The sequence below is a fragment of the Neovison vison genome, chromosome 10 (assembly GCF_020171115.1).
Source record: "Neovison vison isolate M4711 chromosome 10, ASM_NN_V1, whole genome shotgun sequence".
NCBI classification, from domain to species: Eukaryota; Metazoa; Chordata; class Mammalia; order Carnivora; family Mustelidae; genus Neogale; species Neogale vison.
Window position 1 is genome coordinate 20868829 of NC_058100.1, and position 25307 is coordinate 20894135.

A 25307-nucleotide genomic window follows, 5' to 3' on the forward strand; every position below is an offset into this window, starting at 1 on the left:
TATATAATTATCTCAAAACAAGGGTTTTAATTTAAAAATATGCTTAAAAACAACTCCACAGGGCGCCTGGGTGGCTCAGTGGGTTAAAGCTGCTGCCTTCGGCTCAGGTCATGATCTCAGGGTCCTGGGATCAAGCCCCACATCGGGCTCTCTGCTCAGCAGGGATCCTGCTTCCCTTCCTCTCTCTCTGCCTGCCTCTCTGCCTACTTGTGATCTCTGCCTGTCAAATAAATAAATAAAATCTTTAAAAAAAAAAAACAACTCCACAAAACAACCATACAAAATATCTAATGGAGATCTGCATGTTTAACCTTTATAAAGAGGAAACATTACCATGTAGAATTTAAATATTTCTGAAATAGATTTCCTGAACATATTAATCCAATCAAAAGTAGATGTTCAAGCACTGCTAAAATAATAAAAAAATACAAGATGAAAGAAAATGTTTAAAAACTAGAATACTATGCCAGTGAGATTAGCTGAGCATTTACTTTTGTATCCTTTTTTCTATGACTGGCCTCACTGCGCTGATCCAGTCATCTTGATTGCATGCACCTAGAAAGAAATTTGAAAGCAATTAAAATCAAATAAAATCAACATTAAAATTATTTCAAAAGTTAGTCTAAAACATCTTTTTATAAATATTTTGGAAAATTCAGGATGGTAAAAATCCTTTTAGCATAACAATGTTAAGCTTCAATTTAAAGATAAAGGCAAAGAAAGCACAAGTATAATTTGCATTACTACATTATTACATCACTTAGCAGGTGCTCAACAAATGTATGGAAAAGTAATTCATTAAGGAGTTATCCCATTAAAATCCACAACTCTGTGAAATAAGAATACCATTTTACAGTAGTAAAACCGAGGGCTAAGAAAAATAGCACACACGTTAGTAGCAAATAAGGATTCAGTCCTTATCAGCCTGACTCCCCACCATAACTATAAAATAAAAAACTGAAATCTATACATAATGCAAAACTAATTCTACCCCGTTGTATTAATCCTCTTTTTCATCATAATTTTTAGCATAGCCACCAGATGTATAGCAAAACTGGCTGTTCTACTTTATCCTTTACTTCCTTTGTATTTGATGGTTCTAATAAATACAGAGTAAGTGACCAGATAGAAGCCAACAGAGAAAATACAGAGATCAGCTTAACCACCAAACAACAAAAAACTTCAAAAGAATTTTTAAAAATTCTATTTTTCTGTGACATAAAAAAATAAGTATTTTTAAATATAGAGGTAACATGTAAATCTGCATAGATGAATTACTGATTCTTGCAGGGGACATGGTCAAAAAGTATAAACAAAATGAACCTAGGTTCATTTTTTAATCTAATAGAACTACAAAGCTTTATGAACAGCAGATAACATTAGGTTTATTAAGAACAGGTTTTGTTGAAATTAAAATGAACCTAATTTTTTAAAAAAAGAACCTAATTTTTTAATAAGAACAGGTTTTGTTGAAATTAAAATGAACCTAATTTTTTAAAAAGGGAAACTTAATGAGCTAAAAATAAAGAGTTAAAATTCTTTGTGAGCATGTGATTTTATACAATATCAGAACTACCAATTTTACCCTTACCTTGCTAACCACTTATCATTTTTGCTTAAGGTTAGAGATGGGTAGAATTGGGACAGATCTACCCTCTGGTCCAAAGAACAGCATATTATTGCACTACTTAAACAGAAACTTCAGGGGCGCCTGGGTGGCTCAGTGGGTTAAAGCCTTTGCCTTTGGCTCAGGTCATGATCCCAGGGTCCTAGGATTGAGCCCTGCATGGGGCTCTCGCTCATCGGGGAGCCTGCTCCTCCTCTCTCTCTCTGCCTGCCTCTCTGTCTACTTGTGATCTCTGTCAAATAAATAAACAGAATCTTTTAAAAAATAAAAAATAAACAGAAACTTCAAAGAAAAACACTTTTGTAGATTGTTAAACCCTGAATTAAAGTGATTCTGAATGATCCAATTCTTTTTTTTTTTTTTTTAAGATTTTATTTACTTATCAGAGAGAGAGAGGGGGAGAGAGCAAGTGCAGGCAGACAGAATGGCAGGCAGAGGCAGAGGGAGAAGCAGGCTCCCTGCTGAGCAAGAAGCCCAATGTGGGACTCGATCCCAGGACGCTGGGATCATGACCTGAGCCGAAGGCAGCTGCTTAACCAACTGAGCCACCCAGGCGTCCCTGAATGATCCAATTCTAAGTGAAAATATTTTAATGCAAAATGGTAAGAAATGCTTACTATCTGTTATCAGTAGGTTAAAAATGACAAAAATAACTTAATGTTCACTAAAAGTTGCAGCTTTTTAAAGTTACCTGGAAAATTAAAAAAAATAAATTACATAATCTATCCATGGGTTAAAGAAATTTTCTCTTAGAAAAAAAAATAAAGATCCCAGGTGAACCATAGTATCAATATGTCCTTCCTGTTATTTAACCTCACAAAGAAATGAAAAGCTTATGACTTTCATGACATTATACTACCTTACAGTCACCTTCCCCTTAAAATCTAAGCAGAGGGGCGCTTGGGTGGCTCAGTCATTAAGCGTCTATCTTCTGCTCAGGTCATGATCCCAGAGTCTTGGAATCGAGCCCCGCATTGGGCTTCCTGCTCCAAGGGAAGCCTGCTTCTCCCTCTCCCACTCCCCCTGCTTGTGCTCCCTCTCTCGCTGTGTCTCTGTCAAATAAATAAATAAAATCTTTTAAACAAATAAACAAAATAAAATCTAAGCAGCATTGTGGCAAAAACAAAGGAGAATACCCTATTTTTTTCCTTGTCAAAAGTGCAATACTTAGAACAGGAACCAGATTACCTAAATCAATTGGTCCTTCTCTTAATCCATCTAATTCATACAATCTTCCATTTACAGGAACATAACTGACAAAATGAAAAGCATCTTCTTCTTTTGCTGATGTCTTTGCATCAAATTCAAACATTTGCTGTCTTCAGTGAAGAAGAAGGAAAAAAAAAATAGTGAGAGACAAACAAGCAAAAAAGAACAAGTGTTTATTTAATAAAAAGTCTCTTTACCTGGCAAAACTGTTGTGTACTTGTCGGATCACGTCTGAATTGCTCAGTGCCAAACCTTTCATCTAAAATAAATTGTTAAAATAGCCTATTAAAAGGAGAACTATTACAAATAGGACATTTTAGGAATAATAAGAGTATACTCACAGCTGCATCAAAACTTTGTGAAAATTCTTTAAATTCTGATAATGTCTCTCCCAAATGGACATCTTGATGGGTACAGTTCAATAACACACTTACTATAGCTTGGGTAGCACAAGCATTGTTAATTACCTATAAAACATAAAAGCAAAAATATTATCAATTTATTTTTTAAAAAGCAGCTTTTTTTTTAAAAAAAGCAGCTTTTAACTAATGACAATGCCCTCTAAAATATGAATAACGCTAATAGTTTTCAAAATGTATTTCATATAGTCTTAACATAAACATAATAAACATGTTTAATTCCATTCTATTTTTTTTAAAGATTTTTTTTATTCTATTCTATTCTAATGTATTTTCAGGAATTTGCTGCAATTCTGGAGTTGAGGATTCTAGGAAACCAAATAAATTAAATAAACTCCTAACATCAGTGAAACCAACCAGTTAGGGTAATAAGACAAATCTTTCCTAATCATAAACCCTGATTAAGCCAAAATAACTTGTCCTCCCTCCTATTCATACTTCTTCCTAAATTCGTTTCTGCCTCTCCAAATTTAACCCATATTTCCGTATTCAGCATAAGCTCCAACTCACCTAGGTGGCTTTTAGAGAAATTATCCAACAACAATTGCTATTAGTTTCTACCTTCGAGCTCCTAGAGAGGATACATTTTGTCCACACATTTTTGTCAGCTCAGGCCTATACAGTCTTTACAGAGCTGTCATCTAGTTGTTAACAATTTATTTAGCAGATTATGTGGACCTTACATTTTAGTAAGAGTGAAAAAACATGTAGATAGCACGTACTATGTGCCAGGTACTTTTCTAGGCACTTCATGTGTATTAATTCTTTTAATTCTCTCAACAATCTATGAAGACGTAGTAATATTATTATCCCCATTTTACATTAGTGGAAGCTAAGGCACAGAGAAGTTAAGTAACTTGCCCCAAGGGCACAAAGCTAAGTAAGAGGCAGATAGTCCCAGTTCTAGAATTTGTGCAGTCAGCCACTATGTTAGGCTGGCTCTGTACATTTATGTGGTCTCTCTAACGAGATTATAACCTACTGTGGTCAAGGGCTTCTTCCATATTTCCTGTAACCCCTACACAGTGTTGAGATTATAGAGCTAGAAAGACCCTCAGATGATCAGTGTGAATACCACCAAGGTTAATTACAAAGTTGAACTAAATTTGGTGAATGACCTTTAAAAATACAGTTTAGTACTATTGCTGTTTATTTTGTTACTACATCATAATTAAATACTATTTTCTAGAGTCTTTCCAAAATGCTAACTCACTTATGCGTTTACAATTTAGCAAGCGATTTATATCCTGCCATATTTCAGAAGAAAAACTTTCAATTATTTTCTGTATTTAATTCTCATAGTCCTCTACTTATTACGTTGCCAGAGGCTTTTGAGGTCTTGTGAAATCCACCAGTTCTTACATCATTTGCAGCAGATGTTTGAAAAATTCCTCAATGAGACTGCTTTCTCTACTAGGAAACATTCTCTTCTACCCAGTTCTCAAACAAATACAACAATACCACCACATTTCTGATATCCTCTCTGATAATATCTTGTACTCAGAACTATATTATAACTGAAAAATTAGAGAAAAGTAACAGGAAATCTAGAATCCAATTAATAGTGCTGATTTCTTTTAATATGTATTTTTCTCTGAATCACAATTCTTTAGTTAATTTGGAGAAGAAATTTCAATGAATAAAGGAGACTACATAAAGGTTTGGTTTACTAAAACTTAGTAAGACTCAGTGTCCCCTTACCTTGGACCAAATTTATCTGGGAATGGGTTGGTAGGAGCAAAGTTAAGAAGAAGTTAAAATTTATACTCATTCAAACATTCTTTCAAATTCTCACATTAAGGACTACTATGTACCCAGTGCCAGGTTAGATGCTGAGGCTATGGCAGAGAATACTCTCAAAAATTCCTATAATCTAAGGACTTCAAATCTGTAATCCATCACTTTAGAAAACTTTTTTAAAGAATTGGGGAAAGGGGCACCTGGGTGGCTCAGTGGGTTACGCTGCTGCCTTCGGCTCAGGTCGTGATCCCAGGCTCCTGGGATCGAGTCCCGCATCGGGCTCTCTGCTCAGCAGGGAGCCTGCTTCCTCCTCTCTCTCTCTGCCTGCCTCTCTGCCTGCTTGTGATCTCTCTCTGTCAAATAAATAAATAAAATCTTTAAAAAAAAAAAAAAAAAAGAATTGGGGAAAAAAGCTCCTTCCAAAGTAATCAAGTTACATATGTTAAACATGCATTTTTCTTATAATCAATTTCAATATATTTTTTAAAAATCCAGTGGTTAATACTTCCCCTTCAATATTAATAATGATACACACTGTCTATGATTTACTACAGCTTATTTTGTATATGAAGAATGGTAATCATGGTGTGCCTGGGTATAAAAATAGCTTTCCAGATTTAAAAATGAGTCTAGCGCCACCAAGTGGTTATGCTATATATAGCATAGAACTGCCAAAAGAAAGACCTTAGAAAGGGTACCTCCATACAGTCATTCATGTATTCACTAAGCACCTACAATGTAGGTGTGCCAGACATTGTGGTGTGTGGGATGCACAGTGAATGAGAGAGAGGTCTTTCACCCAATGAAACTCACATAAGAATCATCTTACATCCATCTATTTGGAAAGACTTTTAGTTCCTGTTACAAAAAATTCACTGCAGCATAAATTATTTTATAGTTCCCAACTTTTTAAATCTCTAATTTATCCTGAGTATTCTACTATATGCTCTGGCATGTAACACATTTTCAAACACAGTAGTACAGTTCAAAAGTAAAAAAAAAAAAAGGCTAGAGTAAGAGGTCACAAGTAGGGCTGGCCCAGAAAGAACCTTAAGAATTTGGCTTGAATTCCTTTGGGAGAACATATATTCTTTGGTTCATCCAGGCTCTCCCACTCCCTATTTCTTACAGACAGCTCAGTTCACGCATGCATGTTGCCAACCTGATACTACAGCCATTTGATTAGCAACCCCTGGACTACAGAATAACTTTTCTCATAGTTTATACAAAAGAATATAGTGGGTGCTCAGAAGAATGCTCCTAAAATAGTTTTAAGTACTGCATTATAAATCACAGTCAATTTTCACTAAGTTGTAGTTATAAAATAAAAAAGTTTTCAGTATTTGTTTATAGTCAAGGGGAAAAAAAGGTTAAGAATGAAATTGTGGGGTCCTAAAGGGAAGGTGACTCTAAAATAAACACAAAATCGAAAAAGTATATATGCCCTGCCTATGAAAAATTTAGAAAAAAGTCCATACATGAAAAAGAGATGAACAGAAAACCAAAATGATGAAGGAAGAAATCATCTTTAACTGAAGTATCATAGCTTTCTTAATGAATGTAAAATTTTAACAGAGCTTTGAAAGCTTGACAGGACCTAGAGAGAAGAGAAGGAAATTCATTTAGGGAAGCAAGAGGGTCTGAACAAAGGACAAATTCACGTGGTATGTTCAAGAGACAATAAGCGTATTGGTTTGTATTAGAATGGTTGTGGTCAGGGAATGGCATCATTTGTTACCTTGAAAATCACTGGCCTTGAGCGATTAGTAGTTTGCCCTAGGAGCAGACGATTTTTAATAGGAAAATAACATAACAAAAATAGGGTTTTTATTATGAAAGATTCAGATGACAATTTACAGCAAGGACTGAAGATGGCTGAGAACAGAAACAAGATCAGCTAGATTACCCTATGAAACAGATATGAAACAATAAAAGGTGAGATTAATGGCTTTTTAAAACCTGTATCACACAAATATGTTAAGTCAAAATTCTAAGAGTCAGGAATACAACAACAACAACAAATGCTGGGTGTCTGGGTGGCTAGTGGGTTAAGCATGTGCCTTTGCTCAGGTCAGGATCCTGGAATCCTAGGATGGAGCCCCGCATTGGCTCCCTGCTCCAAAGGGAGTCTGCTTCTAGAACCCTCTGTCCCTCTCCTTGCTCAAGCTTTCTCTCAAATAAATAAATAAAATCTTAAAAAATAAAATAAGGTTAAAAAGAGTAAGGGCATACTAATATCCATATGAAACAATTTTGCTTTATATGGATATTAGTATCCATATGAAAGATTTTTATAAAATGGAGAAATTTTTAAAAAATCTTAGCAAAACCAAATCAAGAAGAAAGAAGTGTCTTAAATGGTCTTTTTTTTTTTTTTTAAGATTTTATTTATTTGACAGAGAGAGAGAAATCACAAGTAGGCAGAGAGAGAGAAAGGAGAAAGCAGGTTCCCCGCGGAGCAGAGAGCCCGACGCGGGGCTCGATCCCAGAACCCTGGGATCATGACCTGAGCCGAAGGCAGAGGCTTTAACCCACTGAGCCACCCAGGCGCCCCTTTAAATGGTCTTTTAACTATTAAATTGAACCAACAGTTTAATATATATACTCACAAAGAAAATACCAGGCCCAGAATTGACTGTACAGGCCAATTCTAATAAAATCTGAAAAAAAGATAATCTGAACTTTATATAAATTCTTTGGAACAATAAAAGAAAGAGGAAATTCCAATTCATTCCATGAAGCTACCAAACCCGTAATACTAAAACTAATCAAAGCCATTAGGAGAAAAGAAAATTAAGGTCCATTTTATTTATAAATACAAATGCAAAACACTAAATAAATAATACTGAATTAAATCTGACAGTACATAAAGAGAGAATATATCATGACCAACTGGGCTTATCCCAAATATGAAGGATGATATAATATTTAGAAAAATCATTAACACAGCTGACTGCATTCATCTATTAAAAGAGAAAAATAAACACGACTATTACAGTATGTGCAGAAAAATCACTTGAAAAATTTTCACAATAAAGACATTCACTAAATTAATAACAGAATGCCCTTACTTAAAAAACAACATTTAGAAAAATAAAAATAAAAACCAGAGTAATCATCAACCAAAACAAGAAAATGGTAAAAGCATTCCCTTTAAAATCATGATTATTTTATTGAAGGTCTTGGGCACTAAGAAAAATAAATTAGGGGGCGCCTGGGTGGCTCCGTCATTAAGCGTCTGCCTTTGGCTCAGGTCGTGATCCCAGGGTCCTGGGATAGAGCCCCACATTGGGCTCTCTGCTTGGTGGGAAACCTGCTTCTCCCTCTCCCACTCCCCCTGCTTGTGTTCCCTCTCTAGCTGTGTTTCTGTCAACTAAATAAATAAAATCTTAAAAAAAAAATTTAAAAAAATCCTTAAAAAAAAAAAAGAAAGAAAAATGAATCAGAGGTGTAAGGATTTGAAAGGAGGAAATAGAGTAATTTAGATAGAACCCCCTCAAAAACACCAACAAACAAATATTAGAGATAAAAGAAGAGTTTAGCAAGATAGCTAAATATTCAAACATAAAAGTGAACTGCATTTTTTTGCCAGCATCGAACAACCTAGAAAATTGAAAAGAAGATAGGACTTATAATTATAACAGAAATATCAAGGAGTTAGGAGAAATCTAACAGAAGAGGAAATTACCTCTACAGAGAAAATTACACATGTTAAAGATAATAAAGATCTAGATACATACTATGTTCATGACTTAGTATGAAGATATAAATTCACCCCAAAGTGATACTTATAGTCAATGCTATTCCATTCAAAATTCCAACAAAATTTTTCATACAACTTGGTTAGATGACTCTGAAATTTAACTGAAGAGCATTGGGCCAAGAATAGAAGGATATTTCTAAAAAAGAGCAGGGATGGAAGACATGACCTATTAAATAGCAGACCTTATGAAGAAGTGAAAGCAATTAGGACAGTGATACTGGCACAGGGACAATCTGATGAGTGGAACAGAATCCAGAAAACACACAAACTCTGATATACAACAGAGGCAGAATGTTAGTTAAGTAAGGAAAACAACAGATGTTTAATAAATGAGGTTAAAAAAAAAAATGATGATCCATATGGAAAAAGATAAAACTGAACTCCTACTTCACATGCTATACCAAAACCCAACTCCTAAGGAATTACGGATATACATGTCGAAAATTAAAATTGAGGGGCACCTGGGTGGCCCAGTGGGTTAAGCCTCTGCCTTCAGCTCAGGTCATGATCTCAGGGTCCTGGGATTGAGCCCCGCACCGAGCTCTCTGCTCAGCAGGGATCCTGCTTCCCCCTCTCTCTCTCTGCCTGCCTCTCTGCCTACTTGTGATCTCTCTCTCTCTCTGTGTCAAATAAATAAATAAAATATTTTTTTTTTTTAAAAAAAGAAAATTAAAATCGAAATACACAGGTAAATATCTTTTACAACTTCAGATAGATAACAATTTCTTAAACAAGATACAGAAAGCACTGGCTCTAAAATATAAAATTCTACTCCTCAAAAGACACCCAGAAGGGGCACCTGGCTCAGCGGCTTAAGCCTCTGCCTTCAGCTCAGGTCATGATCCCAGGGTTCTGGGATCGAGCCTGCCTACTTGTGATCTCTCTCCTGTCAAATAAATAAATAGGGACGCCTGGGTGGCGCTGTTGGTTGGACAACTGCCTTCGGCTCAGGGCGTGATCCTGGAGTCCCGGGATCGAGTCCCACATCAGGCTCCCAGCTCCATGGGGAGTCTGCTTCGCTCTCTGACCTTCTCCTCGCTCATGCTCTCTCTCACTGTCTCTCTCAAATAAATAAATAAAAATCTTAAAAAAAAAATAAATAAATAAATAAATAAATAAATAAAATCTTAAAAAAAAAAAAAAAAGACACCCAGAAAATGTATGCCAACTTGGAGAAGCAGTATCAAGAACTCATAAACAACTCCTACAAATCAAGAAGAAAAGCACAGTTCACCCCATAGAAAAATAAAAACAAACAGAAATTTCACAGAAGAAACACATATGCCACTTTCAAAATGTAAAAGGAGATGTAAACCAAGACCATGATGAAGTACCATTTTGAAACAAGCTGGCTGGCAAAAATTTTAAAAGCCTGACAATACCACATTGGAGCATGCTGCTACATAGTTACTCAGATAATGCTAATGGGAGTGTTACAGGAGTATCTACTTCATAAAACATTTTGATACATTTATGTATCATATTAAGTAGTCAATTCTACTTCTAGGTATACACCAGAGAAATCTGCATATATACAGCAGCAGACATGTAGAAAAATGTTTCTAGTCACACAATTCATAGTAACTCAGATGCAAAACTCAAATGTCAATCTAGGAAGAGTAAGTAAACAAACCTATCATGTTCAGGCAATTGATCCTATACAGCATGCAAAATAAAGGAACTATGAAGATAAACAATTTATAGAAGAATCTTAATGATATATATTAAGACAAAAAGTAAGTCCCCCAAAATCACAAAGAGGATGTGAGAGAGGAAATGAAATGAAGCATTTATGTCAAGAAGTTTTAAAGAGGAGCCAGCCGGGACGCCTGGGTGGCTCGGTCGGTTAAGCATCTGCCTCCAACCCAGGCTCCTTGTTCTGCGGGGTACCTGCTTCTCCCTCTGCCTGCCACTCCCCTGCTTGTGCTCCCTCTCTCTCTCTCTCTGACAAATAAATAAAACCTTAAAATTAAAATAAAATAAAATGGAGCCAGGAAGCCAATAAGGAAATGGCCTTATGCACATCCTCACAGGACAAAAACCATGAACTCTGAATTGGGAAAAAGGGAAAAAATTCCAAGGACTCTGCCAACAACCTGCAACTTGCAGTAAGACTCTGCTTAGTGAATGCCGTAACAACCAAACTATATTCAGTCAAGACTAGTCTTTTCTGAGCCAACATCAATCAAAATTCTTTGTAAACAAAACACACAAACATTCCTTTTGTCTTAAGACCCTTGATTTTTACTACCTAGGGAACGTAATTTGGGTTGCTACCCAAATCTGTGCTCCCCAATTTAAATTTTGAGACCCCATATAAGTGCTTTTATTTCAGCACTGCCTGTTTTCTCAATTGGTAAGCATAATACTTTCTATCTAGTCAAAATTTTATATATACACCCCTTTTTAGGATTACAAAAAATATAAAAGAGAAAGCAAAAGGGGATGCCTGGGCTGGCTGATTCAGTAAAGCGGGTGACTCTTGGTTTTGGCTCAGGTCATGATCTCGAGAGGAGCCCAAAGCCCGGCTGTGTGCTCAGTGTTGAGTTTGCTTCAGATTCTCTCTCCTTCTCCCCTCCTGCTCAAGCTCTCTCTTTCTCAAACAAACTCTATTAAAAAAAAAATTAAAAAAAGAAAGAAAGAAAAAGAAAAGAAAGCAAGGAAATAATATACCAAATTCAACATGAGGATTACAAGGGATGGAGGGAGGGAGGATGAGAGTTATGCTGAACAATGGTGAGAGAGAAGCAAAAACAGATGAAGTTTACTTGCGTAGTGAGTTCTTAGGTGCTTACTGTATTACTTAAAATAACTAAATAAATAGGAGTCACGAGTATGTGTCATCAATCAAGGATTATCATAAGCCTATTTCATGTACCTAAAGATGAATTTTTTTAAAAAAGGAAAAATGAAGAACACAGGCATCATCACTGATTGCTATGTCTTCCTCCTTCATCCCCACATCCAATCCATTACCCATTAAGAGTGCTAAGTATTATTCAAATCTGTTCATAGTCATCTCTACCACCAGTCTTTCACCTATTTTTGCATGTACTTCTGCAAAAGCCTCCTGATAACTAGCCTTATATTCTATACCAGCATCTCCTCCTCACATGCATTCTCCACACTATAGCCAAAGAGATCTCTTCTAAATAAAAATCTGATCATGTCATACTACCTTAAATAAACACTTCAATAACCTTCTATTACTCTTAAGATACCAAAAAGGAAAAAAAAAAAAAAGTACGAAGTCTCAGTCATGGCCTAAAATACCATATATGATCTGACCTCTGACAACATGTTTGCCAGAAGGCTGATATTGTCTAATAACCATCTTCTTCTTCTTCCATATGAATAAAGTACCCAAATTTTATCAAGGTCCATGACCCTGGAAGGAAGACAACTTTCCCACTCCCCTTTGCTGCTAAGTACAGCAATATGACTAAGGTCTGGCCAGAAAGAAGTAAACATGTAACATAGGTAAATTCTAAAAAAATGTCCATAAAAGGAGAGAAGTGTGCTGTCCCCTTTCTGCTTTCTAGGAAGTCCAATTAAGACAGAATGGCTAAAACTCCAAAGTAATCTTTAGAATAGAATCCACACACAAAGGAACACAACAAAAGAGCCTGTAATTCTGACAGTTCTTGGAAGTGAAAGAGAAAAACTTCTATTTCTTATAAACCAGTGTGTCCCCACATCTAACTGTACCTAATTCTGATTCACACGCTGCCTGTTCATCTTGTGCCATCTTCCCCTCGCTCTCTATATGCCAGCTACACTGGCCCTCTTTCAGTACATTTTACTAGTCTTATTCCCTTTTACTATAAAGCTGCTATTAATCTGGATGATCCTCAACCTCTTTACCCCAGTTAATACCTACTTAACCTTTAGACTTCAGTTGAACTGTCGATTATTCAGAACTTTCTCAGATCTCCCTAAAGGGGTCAAGTCCCATTTTCATATACATAATAAAAAAATTAACCTTGTCCAAAAAGAGGACTTGCCCTTGCCCTTGGCTTCTGGGAGGTAAACTAGAAGCTCCTGAAAAGCCAGGCCTCATAAGAGCATCTTTGTTTACCTGGGGCATTTGGTCCACAAAAGTAGTCACTGTGACTTCGGGGAGAATTTGGTGACTAGAGACTGAGGTCAGCCATGGTGGGTGGTCAGCAAGGTCTATGAGACTGAAGCCAAGAATTCTTGGATACCAAGAATTGGTTGAGGGGCGCCTGGGTGGCTCAGTGGGTTAAAGCCTCTGCTTTCAGCTCAGGTCATGATCTCAGGGTTCTGGGATCGAGCCCCACATCGGGCTCTCTGCTCAGCAGGGAGCCTGCTTCCTCCTCTCTCTCTGCCTGCCTCTCTGCCTACTTGTGACCTCTGTCAAATAAATAAATAAATAATCTTTAAAAAAAAAAAAAAGAATTGGTTGAGATTCCCTGGATGACAATCCTCTGTATATACTGTCACATATGGTTGCCAGGAAAGTTAGTGCCATCTGTGACTCTTGGGAGAAGACAATGGGAAGCTCTGAGCAAGGAACCTTCCCATACTCTGTCCCATCCATCTCTTCCCTTGGCTGAATTTAATCTGTATCTTTCACTGTAATAAACCATAACCGTAACTCTAACAGCTTTCAATAAAGTCTGAGTTTTTCTAGCAAATTATAGAAACTGAGGGTGGTCTTGGGGACCGCCCCCAAACTTTCATTTGTCAGAAGTGAGGGCGGCTTGGTGACCATGAACTCTGTAGTTGGTATTCAAAGTGAGGACAGTCTCACAGATTGTTTTCAAACTTCCGCAGTATAATACAGTTGTCATTTCACTCCATGCAGTACTTTATCACCACCAAAAATTTTGCATTTTACTGATTAAAACTGATCACTCCCACTAAACTCTAAGCATCTTGTGGGCAGGGATTATGACTATTTATCATTCTCCAAGCACCTAGCACAGTATCTGGCACATTGTAGGCAATCATGCTTTCCTGGAAGACTGACTAGATAATCAGACAAACCCAGTACAATCTTACCAAGTATCATTCAAACAAATAAATTGGTGAAAAGTGAAAACAAGACAATGACATTTAACAGCGAAGTACTACCAAATGTCATTCTTTTTAAAGATTTTATTTATTTATTTGACAGAGCGAGAGACACAAGCAGGTAGAGCAGCAGAGGGAGAGGGAGAAGAAGGCTCCCTACTGAGCAGGGAGCCTGATGCGGGGCTCGGTCCCAGGACTCTGGGATCATGACCCGAGCTGAAGGCAGTCGCTTAACCAACAGGGCCACATAGGCACCCCCCAAATGTCATTTCTTACACACAAATTACTAGATTCTTTTCTCAGTACTTCTTAATCAGTGATCCACACACATGCAGTTCCACAATTAGGGTGTATGATCAGCTTAAGACAGCCAGTATTACTATTACCTCTCTAAACTGATGTAATTCCACCCATAAATACCAAAAATATTTAGTTAATATGTATAACCTTATCATAAATATAATTTAATTACATTAAATTATAAATATATAATATTTTAATTATATAAATATATAAATATTTTATATAAATATAATTTTAATTACATTTTTAAATTTTCTGAAAATAGGAGACTCCTGGATAAAATCATTATTAGTTACTGAAGCCTAGAATTAAGGATTATGTATTTATGTAATACAAAGTTTCTGGCATAGGCTCAAAGGAGGCATACATTAAAAAGACTAAAAGATATTATTGGGAAATACTGATTCAGTTCAATACGAACTGCTGGGATAATACAGTATAAAAAATACCCAGTATTATTGGAAAATCACAAATCCTTGACATTAATAAATATGGCAGGAATAATATAATGCAAATAAAACATTAAATTTTAGTTAAGACAGAAATACAGACCTAGAAAAGTATTACAAATTCAAACCCTAGAACATTTTTCTTTAGAGTACTTTCTTTTACCTTAAAAATACTTAGACCTCTATAAATCATTAATGTCATAGTGTTAGTTAATACTAGTGTTAACTGTAATATTGTTAGAGATAAAGATTTCAGTCTACATTTATTGGATATCTACTATGTGCTAGGGACTGTACATAAAAACAAAACCCCAGACTCTCAGGTTCACAATTTAGTGTGAAAGACATACAGTGTGGAAGAAATTAAATGCACACATACACACAGAGAAAATGTTCAAGAATATAAATAATTTCTGTGGTTATCTCTGAAGGAGGGATTATAAGGGACTTTTATAGTTACAATGCTTAAATTTTGTAAAATGAGCATATATATTTATGTACCTTAAAATATAAAAAAAATCTTTCTTTACAAGGAGAAAATTATCTGTCTCTGGGCTGCCTGGGTGGCTCAATGGGTTAAGCCTCTGCCTTTGGATCAGGTCATGATCTCAGGGTCCTGGGATAAAGCCCCCCATGTGGCTCTCTGCTCAGCAGGGAGCCTGCTTCTCTCTCTCTCTCTCTCTCTCTCTCTCTCTCCCTGTCTGCCTCTCTGCCTACTTGTAATCTCTCTCTCTGTCAAATAAATAAATAAAATCTTTTTTAAAAAAATTATCTGTCTCCTACTTTTTCTCTACTATCTAGATCCTGAAAATCACAGCCTGCAATTTTGAAATTAGAATTACTGTTGTAGGGGCATGGTGGCTCAGTGGGTTAAGGCTCTGCCTTCAGCTCAGGTCATGATCTCAGGGTGCTGGGATCGAGCCCCACATCAGGCTCTCCGATAAGCGGCGAGCCTACTTCTCCCTCTCTCTCTGCCTGCTGCTCTGTCTACTTCTGCCTACTTGCGATTTCTCTGTCAAATAAATAAATAAATCTTAAAAAAAAAAAAAAAAGAATCACTGTTGTACAATAATACATAAGTACAAGTATTATAATACATAAACAAATTACTTGCGTTAGAGAAATAAACAGAAACTCAAAATGTTGATCATTAAGAGATTAGTTAAATAAATTGTAGGACATTTACACCAATAAATTATAGGACATTGTCTTTTAAAAAGCCTATGTCGTGATGTGGTCAAGAGCATAAACTTCAGAGCTACAGTGCCTGAGTTTGCACCCCAGCTCTGTCAATGCCTAGCTGCATAACTTGGGCAAGTTGCATAACCTCTCTGGGATTCAGTTTCCACATCTGTGAAATAATAAGGAATGTATAAAACCACATAGTGTTGTTGTGAGTATTGGCTACTACAAATAAATTAATACATAAAAATAATACATATGGAAGTACCTAATGAACCTTCAGAAAATGTTAGCTAATACTGAAATGTGTATGGAAATGGAGCAAAGTCAAACTTTTATCATTAAGTGAAAAAAGATGTAAAATATTCTGCATAACAATCCAACTTTAGTAAGAAAATTATAATGAGAATATGTTAGCATAATAACTCAAAGATAGTTTTTGACTTCTACCCTGCTTTCACATTTGCACTGATAGTATAACAGAAATAGATATAGACATAGTATCTATAGCAGTATAGAATAGCAACAGATAACACTGCTGGTATTTTAAAACCAAATCTGGGCAATGGCATTAAACTGTTACATCTACATAGATAGCTTAAAAAAAAGAAAAAGAGAAAGAAAGAAAAAGAAAAAAAAACAGTTTTACTGAAGACTGTCTTTAATGAAGCAGTAAATTTTTACTAAAATCTGACTTTGAAGTACAAGTCTGTAATATTCTACCAAATGAAATAGCACAAATAAAGCACTTCTGCTGCAAACCAAAATATGCTAGTCATTTCAACAAAAGGCAGTAGTACGACTCTTTGAGTTGTGAGCTAAGTTGGCTACTTTTAACGAGGAACATCTTTTTCATTTGAAAACACAAATGGCAGACAAATACGGCTGTTCAACAGGGTTTGCGGCAGGTATTTTTCTTTGAACTGAGTGAAATGAGCCTGTTACTTGAAGGAAAATCCCTGACAGTATTTGGTTTTATTGATAAAATTTGAACTTTCAAGTGAAAATTAGAATTTGGTAAGATTAAGATATTCCACTACTAGTTTAAAAGTTTCATGATACTTAACGACTTCAGATGATACACATGTGACTTATTGATAATGTATGTAATCAAACGTGTCAACATTTAGAAGATCTGTTTAAGTCCGTGATCTTTCAAAATGACCAACACACAATGTTATCAAATGTTACACGAGTAAAAGACCCATTTGCACAGCAAGATAAACCAAAGTTTGTAATATAATAAGGAGTAAAGTTCAATGATAGGGTTTCAGATGTCCCTTGCAACTAACCTTTAAGAAAGCAACATTTTTGGAGTTTTGATATCAAAGAATATCCATAATTCTCTGAAAAAGACATTAAAATACTCCTCCCTTTCCAAGTACACATATGTGTGAAATCGAATTTTCTTCATATATTTCAACCAAAAACAAAACAAAACAAAAATACTGTAACAGATTGAATAAAGAAGCAGAAAGGAGAATCTAGCTGTGAGCTATTAAGCCAGACATTAGATCTGCAAAAATGTAAAACAATGTAAAATGTAAATGTAAAGCTTCTTGCTATTTTTTTTTGTTTGGTTAAGTGTGATTATATTTCACTAAAAAATGTGTTACTTATTTTAACATATAATGCATTTATTGTTTTTTAAAATCAATGAATGCTCTCAAAATGAGGGCACCTGGGTGGCTCAGTGGGTTAAGCCTCTGCCTTAGGCCCAGGTCATGATCTCAGGGTCCTGGGATAGAGTCCCGCATTGGGCGCTCTGCTCAGCAGGGAGCCTGCTTCTGCCTCTCTCTCCCTGCCTGCCTCTCTGCCTACTTGTGATCTCTCTCTTTCTCTCTCTCTCTGTCAAATAAATAAATAAAATCTTTAAAACTTATCTCAAAATGTCTGTCTTAATGTCTAATATAATAAATATTTAATAAATATAATCCATATAAACAGAAGAGCTCTTTGGTGATCTCAACAATTTTTAAGAATGTAAAGGGGTCTTAAGACAAAAAAGCTTGAGGACTGCAACACCGAAGACACAAAAGTGAAATAGACTTGTTTATAAAACTCTCAAGACTTCAGAGTACCCAAGAAGCATACCTGCTTTGCAAAAAATATTGTGTCAAGTCTGGAGTCCTGAACTACAGAGCCTGCTGGTTCTTCTCCTGGCTGCCACTTGAAAAGAAAAATTAACCCATGAACTGGCCTACAAAATAAAATACAAATTAGTGACACCAAAACCTGTTTCTTTTTTAACATGCTATCAATACATTACATTTTAATCAGCTACTTAACAAATACATTGCAAACAAAGTAAGTTTGGGAAAATTTTTTAAGATTTCTATTGTCATTGAATCACTAGAATGTTGCCTAGAACATGGTTAATAAACCTTAAAATTACATTAGATAAAACAGAATTAAAAGGTTTATTCTCAAATCTGGATTATGCACTTCTACCTTGTACCACTTCACTAAAACCTAAAAATAAGAACATCACAAGACTAAAAGAAGCTGTTAATCACAGACTGAATTTTAATCTATATGAATAAAATTCACATGGGATATTAAGAGATAAATGGCTGATAGCATATATATTATGAAATATATTAAGTCACCTTTATATAATTGTTGGATTCATGAAAAATTGTCAAACTGCAGTATGAATTGGATGCTATCTTATACATAATTAAGTCATCCACTTCCCTAAAGGAACCCTTGTTGCCCATGAAACATTAAATCACCACTTTAGGATTCTCTCCAGTCTCTTATAACTGTCTTCCATGCAACAAAACCCTTTCTTAGCCTTTAAAGACAGTTCAAATGACACATTTTTAATTAACCTTTCCTGACCACTCAGCCAGAATTGATCCCTTAATTCATCTCAAGTCCCTGTTCTTTCTATGGGGAAAGGGAAAGTAGGGAGAGAAGCAAATGATCTCTTTACTATTAAAAAGGGTAGCTATATCCCAACAGTCCCGTTTCCCCTCTAGAAGCCTACTCCTTGTCACATTCCAAGAATCCAAGAATTCTTCCCCCAATGAAAATTCCTCTAGCCCTCTATTCACAATACAGGGTCAATGCTTGCGGGCATGGAGATTGACCTTAGGGGAGTCTTAAAGAGGTGATTTGAGTCATAAAGATGGGGAAAAGGAAGGTACTTCCTGGAATCTGAACTGGAACCTCCCCAAAAAGCAATGTGATAATGTATAGACAAGTTCTGAATTACTATTAATATAGGTTATCTACTAAATATGCTTTTGTAGATTAACTTATTACTCACATTTTTAATGTTAAAATGTGTCCTGTGTTCTAACCCCATTGATCTACAAGTGAATATTGTAAAAAAATCAACCAGTCAACCAATTCTGACATGGAATTACAGAGGCTTACTTTTTAAAATCGCTTAAAAGTTACTTATATGAGTCTCAGGTCTGGATTATAAAATGAGAGTAAATAGTACCTATCTCACAAGATCAAAGAAAGACTTAAAGGAGATGATGTAATCATTCTAAAGCAAGCCAAGTAAAATAAACAGAAAACAGTCTGCTTAAAGTACGGACATATTATTTTTAACACAACTTTAAGATCATACTTACTTTAATTTTTCAAAATTCTCAGGCTCTAAACTCCATATTTCTTCTACTTGGGCTCCTCGGCAACCTAATATAAGAAATTATTTCTTTAGAAAACAAAGTAGCTCATTTTTTTTCCTTCATCATTAAATAAAATGCTAACTGGAAAAAAAATGCACAGTTAGGGACAATGAGATAAGATAAAATGAAACGGTAAAACTGATGAAGTTCACAGCCAAATCCTTTTACTTCTTTTACTACTTCCTAGTTATTTATCATGGGAGTATATTAATTTTATAATTTAAAGAATTTTCAGGAGTTTTTCACTGAAATGCCACCCCAGACTTCTCAGTCTCTCTCAATCTCTCCCTCTTCTGCATCTGCTCTTTTCATTCAACTGCCATTTGCCTAGTTCTTCCCTTGGCCCTCTTCTTTTTTTTCCTATATACTTTTTTTTTAAGTCATAATAAATAACTACCATTTAACACTGACTTTCACATCACATGTATAGTTCTGACCCTTTTCCTAAATTCCAATTCTATATTGTCTTTAATATAATTTTATTTTCAACTATCTCAGAATCCCCCAAACATACCTTTCCTTAGGATAGTATTTCTCAGTCAGGTGATGTTTTCTGTCCCCCACTCTCTGCCCCTCCTCCCCCCGCTGCCTGGGAAAGATTTTATAATGTCTGGAGATATTTTTATTGTTACTATTGTCATCAGTGGGAAGGCCTTGGCATCTAATGGATAGAGGCCAGAAATGCTAAACATCCTACAGTGCAAAGGACAGCTACCAACAGTAAAGAATCATTTGGCCCAAAAAGTCAACATTGCCAAGGTCGAGAAACGCTGTCCTAGTGGTATGTATCATAGTAACAGTGTACTGGTTAAGAGGCAGGCTTCAAAAATACCAGGGTTTGAATCCCGGGTCCTCCATTTACTAGCTATATGACCATTTAACCTCTCTGTCCCCCAAACTCATGGAGTTGTTATGAGGAATCAATGAGAAAATTTAGTATGCATGAGATACATTTAATACAGTGCCTAGCACACTGTAAGGATTTACTATTAACTAATATTACCTCAATACAAAAAACAGCCATATTTACAGTGTCTTCTATCTGTAAAGTGCTTTAAATGCATTTTCCCTAATCACTGCAAGGCAAGTATTATACAGAAGTTTAGGGATCTTAAGTGTCTTGCCTAAATTCATTACATTTAGTATATGCCAAGAAACTAATAAAACCGACATCTGGATCCAAAGTCTGGACATATTATTCCAGATTATTTTCAAGTAAAAGCTAGAGAAGCCTTTTATCTACCTGGAAAAAAAAAGTTGGGTCGACCAACTACATGACTTTGGGCATTCATACCATCTCAGACTCCATTTGTTCTATTCAGCAAATATCTATTAAGTATCCTCTCTCTTTTTTTTTTTTTTTTACTTGTCAGCGAGAAAGAGAGTGAGCACAAGGAACAGCAGTAGGAGGAGGTAGAACAGCAGGCAGAGGCAGAAGCAGGCTCCCTGCTGAGCAAGAAGCCCTATGTGGTACTCAATCCCAGAACCCTGGGATCCGTGACCTGAGGCAAAGGCAGACGCTTATTGCCTACTGAGCCACCCAGGCATCCCTAAGTACCTGCTCTGCATGAAAAGATATATGTACAAGGGAGAGTTACTAGATTGTAGTAGAAAACATTTTGCTAGACATTCACATATAGGAAGTTAGAGGAAAAAGGCTTTTAAGTGTGACCTGTATTTTTGAGTGTCAAAAAGGGCACGGAAGGACACTAAGGCAATTGCTAACACTGGTTACTGCTATTAGAAATCAACTATAAAAAGGCCAAACATCAAAACATTGTACATATCATGCTAAAACAACAAAAATACACCGAATAAAAGTGTCCCAAAATCCTCTGCACAGGGTGAATTTCAAGTGGTGACACCTGTTTAAACCTTAGGCTAAACACACAGTCTCTTTATATGAAGAAAACAGAATATTCAACTCTTAGTACCTATCGTCTTATACACATTCAATATCTAATAGCCCCCTTATATACACTCGATTTCAAATAATGTATGGTACAGGAAAGAGAAAGAAGCAGTGATTCAGGAGAGCTGGATTCCAATCCCAGCACTACCTTAAAATTCTTAACCTTGAGCAAGAACACAATGTCTTTGAGCCTCACTTTCCTTGTGTATAAAATAAGGTTACTCCTCTGCTTCATCCAATCCACACAGTTCTTGTAAGGTATACATTATTAAACACTAAATATAAAGAATCCCCTAATGCAGACTTCCTGACATATGTTAAGTAAAAAGATGGGGGCAGGGTGGGGAAAGCTTTAAAAAATTAACAAAATGCTGGTATTTCACAAATACCTTTTATGTACCAAGCATGGTACTACGTCTTAATACTATCACAACTAGGGGGGCCCCTAGGGGCTCGAGCAGTCAATAGATCCTCTGACTCTTTATGTCAGAGTCCTAAATTTCAGTCCCACACTGGGGGTAAATGAAAGAAAGGAAGACAGGCAGTAAAGAAGAGAGGGAGGAAAGGAGGAAGGATTTCATCACTAGTAAAAAACAAGTATATACAATTCAAAGACAATGCAGCGAATTTACATATGAAAGAATTTACATATCAAAGTTAAGAGGTAGGAGAGACCCCAGCTGTCTTTGCTGATCAGAGACACTTTCCATGGATAATTGAACTGGGTCGTAAACAGGCTGGCCATAGAATCTGTCATCCAAACCACAACACACTGCTCCAAAGTGAAAGGAAGTACTAAAATTAAAATATGTTTGAAATATTTATGTATTGACAAACACATTTGCATTATGATACTGGTGGCTTCATAAAACAGTTCTATTCAAAAACTAATTTCAAGAAATAGCTCTCTTAAAAATATCCTGGCACATTTCTCCCCAAGAAAAATATCATGGTAGGGTCCTCCCTCTCGCCAGTGCCTTAAATTTAAATTTAATGCTATCCTCCAACAGTTTTCACAATCTATCATACCCCCAACCTAACCAAGTCTACCAGAAGTAAAGGCATGGCCCCCGCTTCTGTACCTCCTACCAAAAAACAGCACCAGGTATCTTCACTAATCATGTTATTCCATGTTGTTTAATTAGTGATGTGACCAAATAGGAAAAACTGGATTGTGGGCACTCAAGCAAGCACTTCAAAAACAAGGACTAGACTCAACTATTTGGGAACCTCAAGTTGGAAAGCTGTTGACTTGTATTCCTAACGAGAGGGTTCTATTTTGGGGGGCCCAACAATTATAAGCAATACTTGTTTCTAGGGGTACCAGGTGCACTCTCATAAGTATACCTTTACTTTTTGTGTGAAACCAGTCATTAACTTGCCTCTCTCCTCAAAACAAGGTAACATGTACCTCAAGAGAAATCATAAAGACCTTGGCAAGGCAACTCTATATTGGCCCCCAAAGTCATTCAGATTTGTCTCAACTCCTGCGTCAGAGTTGCGAATGATGGAATTCTGCAAGACTTCTTCCTTGCAAGTCCAGGAGGAGTCCATGCAATCACTAAAATCACTATATACCTAAGTTCATGCCTTAAGACAAGACGAAAAGTCAATACAAAAATTTAAGGAGAAAGCCACCTGCTTTCTAATGTAAACACTACAAGAGATAAACAGACTTCGTATCTATGGGTCAGGTCCGATTAATCAGAGCAGCTGAGGGAAAGGCAAGTTTGATATAGAAAACAAGAATGGATTTTGTTGGGAGACAACTTTCAATGAGTTTCTCCTGTTTCTGCTTGTCTTCTGAAAGTCCTGGACTATCTTTTCAAGGATATTATTTTGATAAACAGACACAAGACAGAAACAGTATCTCCCCCTGCTGCAGAGATAAGACGTCTTTTCTGTCCATAGAATATTCCTAACGGTAAAGGTTGATTAGGTTTGTTAGCAACCTCTTTAATTGGAAGTCCCCTAAGCTCAGGGTTCCTTAACTATCACATAGATCCATGTGTGCAACATCCACCTGGATCCATCCTGACTCCCATGGACCTGTAGGACAAGGGAACCAATGCAACCATGAATCTCCAGCTGCTTACTGTGCCAACAGTAATACAATTCTTTTTTTTCTTTATCAATATACCAATACAATCTTTTATAAAACAGAGCCAGACTAACTCATTGGCTGGCAAATGATAAAATATAATAGCATATATTTCTTAACAGACATTAGATTTTATCAAATGCTTTTTGTGTCTACTGAGATAATCATATAGTTTTTATTTTAGCTTGTTAATATGGTAAATCACACTGAATCTCAAATGTTAAACCAACACTGAATTCCCAGGATAAATCCCAGTCAGGCATGATTTACTGTCCACTTAATATATTATTAGATTTAATTTCCTAATATTTTGTTCAGAATTTTTGCATTTATGTTGATGATGGAGTTAGGTCTATAGTTTACTTTCCTTATAATGTCTTTGGATTGGGAGTTAGGGTAATGATGGCCCTCAATGAATGAGATGGGAAATATTCCTCTCCGTTTTTTTGGGAAAAAGTTTGTGTAGAATTGGTATTACTTAATCCTGAAGTATTTGAAATAATTTATCAGCAAAGAAATTTTGGCTATAGTTTTCATTGTGGCAAGATTTTAAGTTACAATTTTAATTTATTTAGTAAATATAAGGCTATACTGGTTATTCTTGTTTGAGCTTTGGTAACTTTTGTCTTTAAAGAAATTTATACATTTCATCCAAGTTGTCAAATTATTGGCATAATGATGTTTAGAATACTCCATTATCTTTTTAATCTATAAAATCTATAGCAGTATCCTCTCTCTTACTCCTAATATTGGTCATTTGTGTCTCCTCTACTTTTTTTTTTCTTTTAAAGATTTTATTTCTAAACAGTCTCTATACCCCACACGAGGGTCAAACTTACAAAGCCAAGATCAAGAGTCACATGCTCTACCAACGGAGCCAGCCAAGAGCCCCCTGCTCTTCTTTTTCTGATCAGGCTGACTAGAGGTTTATCCATGTCATTGATCTTTGAGAAACCAGCTTTTAGTTTCATTGATTTCCTCCACCATTTTTCTTTTTTGTTTCACTAATTTCAACTCTGATCTGTATTATTTCCTTTCATCTGCTTACCTCAGGTTTCATTTGCTCTTCATTTTCTAGGTTCTTGAAATGGAAGTTGGGGTCATTAATTTGTTGTAGGAAAAGTAAATGCAGTCCCTGTTATTCCATTTTGGCTGGAAATGGAAGTTTACAGCTTCTGTTTTTAATCAGTAGACCATCACTACTATTCTGGTGCATTTATGAATTATGTATGTACTGCACCAATTAAAACTGTAAATTCTGCTTGTACTCCATCAGTTTCTTAATAAGAACTTTGTTTTTCGGAGTGATTGGGTGGCTCAGCTGGTTAAGTGGCTCACTCTTGGTTTTGGCTCAGGTCAGTATCTTGTGCTTGTGAGATTGAGCCCTGCATCTGTATGGGGTTCTGTGCTCAGTGAGGAGTCGGCTTGAGGATTCTTTCTCTCCTGCCCCTCCCTTCCCATACCTGCACACATGCTGGAGAACTCTCTCAAAGAAACAAATTAAAAAAAAAAAAAAGAAAGAAAGAAAGAAAGAAAAAAGAATATTGTTTTACCATGATGTTATATTCCACTAAAATTTGTATTTATATATTCACTGACTCCACAATTTTTCCAGTGAAGAAACTTTCAAAATAAACTGACAATAGCTTTCATAACACAGTAAGATTATCTTTTTAAAAAATAAACTTCAAAAAGCTTTTTAAATCTATGAGTTAGATAAGAGAAAAAAAAGGAAATGATTGGAATAAACTGATTTTCTCTGAGGTATCTGATGATGATATACAATTTGCATCATTTAATTTTTTGCAAACTTTTCCTGCTAATGTAGCCAATCTATTAATAGCAGTTTCTTCACTTTTCATATGTGCCAGTACAGAAGGTACATTTACATATCACTCTAATGCATGACTTTTAGTCA

General features: G+C 35.9%; 1 protein-coding gene across 4 annotated transcripts in view; it reads right to left on the reverse strand.

Moving 5' to 3' along the window:
• Positions 1–25307, reverse strand: part of UCHL5 (ubiquitin C-terminal hydrolase L5) — a 49780-nt gene that overhangs the window by 21838 nt on the left and 2635 nt on the right. For all 4 annotated transcript variants that reach the window (XM_044266855.1, XM_044266854.1, XM_044266857.1 and 1 more), the window contains exons 2-7: positions 19320–19383; positions 17824–17929; positions 3178–3303; positions 3034–3095; positions 2816–2946; positions 492–555 (exon numbers count right to left, since the gene is read on the reverse strand). In XM_044266855.1, coding sequence (XP_044122790.1) covers positions 492–555; positions 2816–2946; positions 3034–3095; positions 3178–3303; positions 17824–17929; positions 19320–19383 — 553 coding nt within the window. The remainder of the gene's footprint in view (positions 1–491; positions 556–2815; positions 2947–3033; positions 3096–3177; positions 3304–17823; positions 17930–19319; positions 19384–25307) is intronic.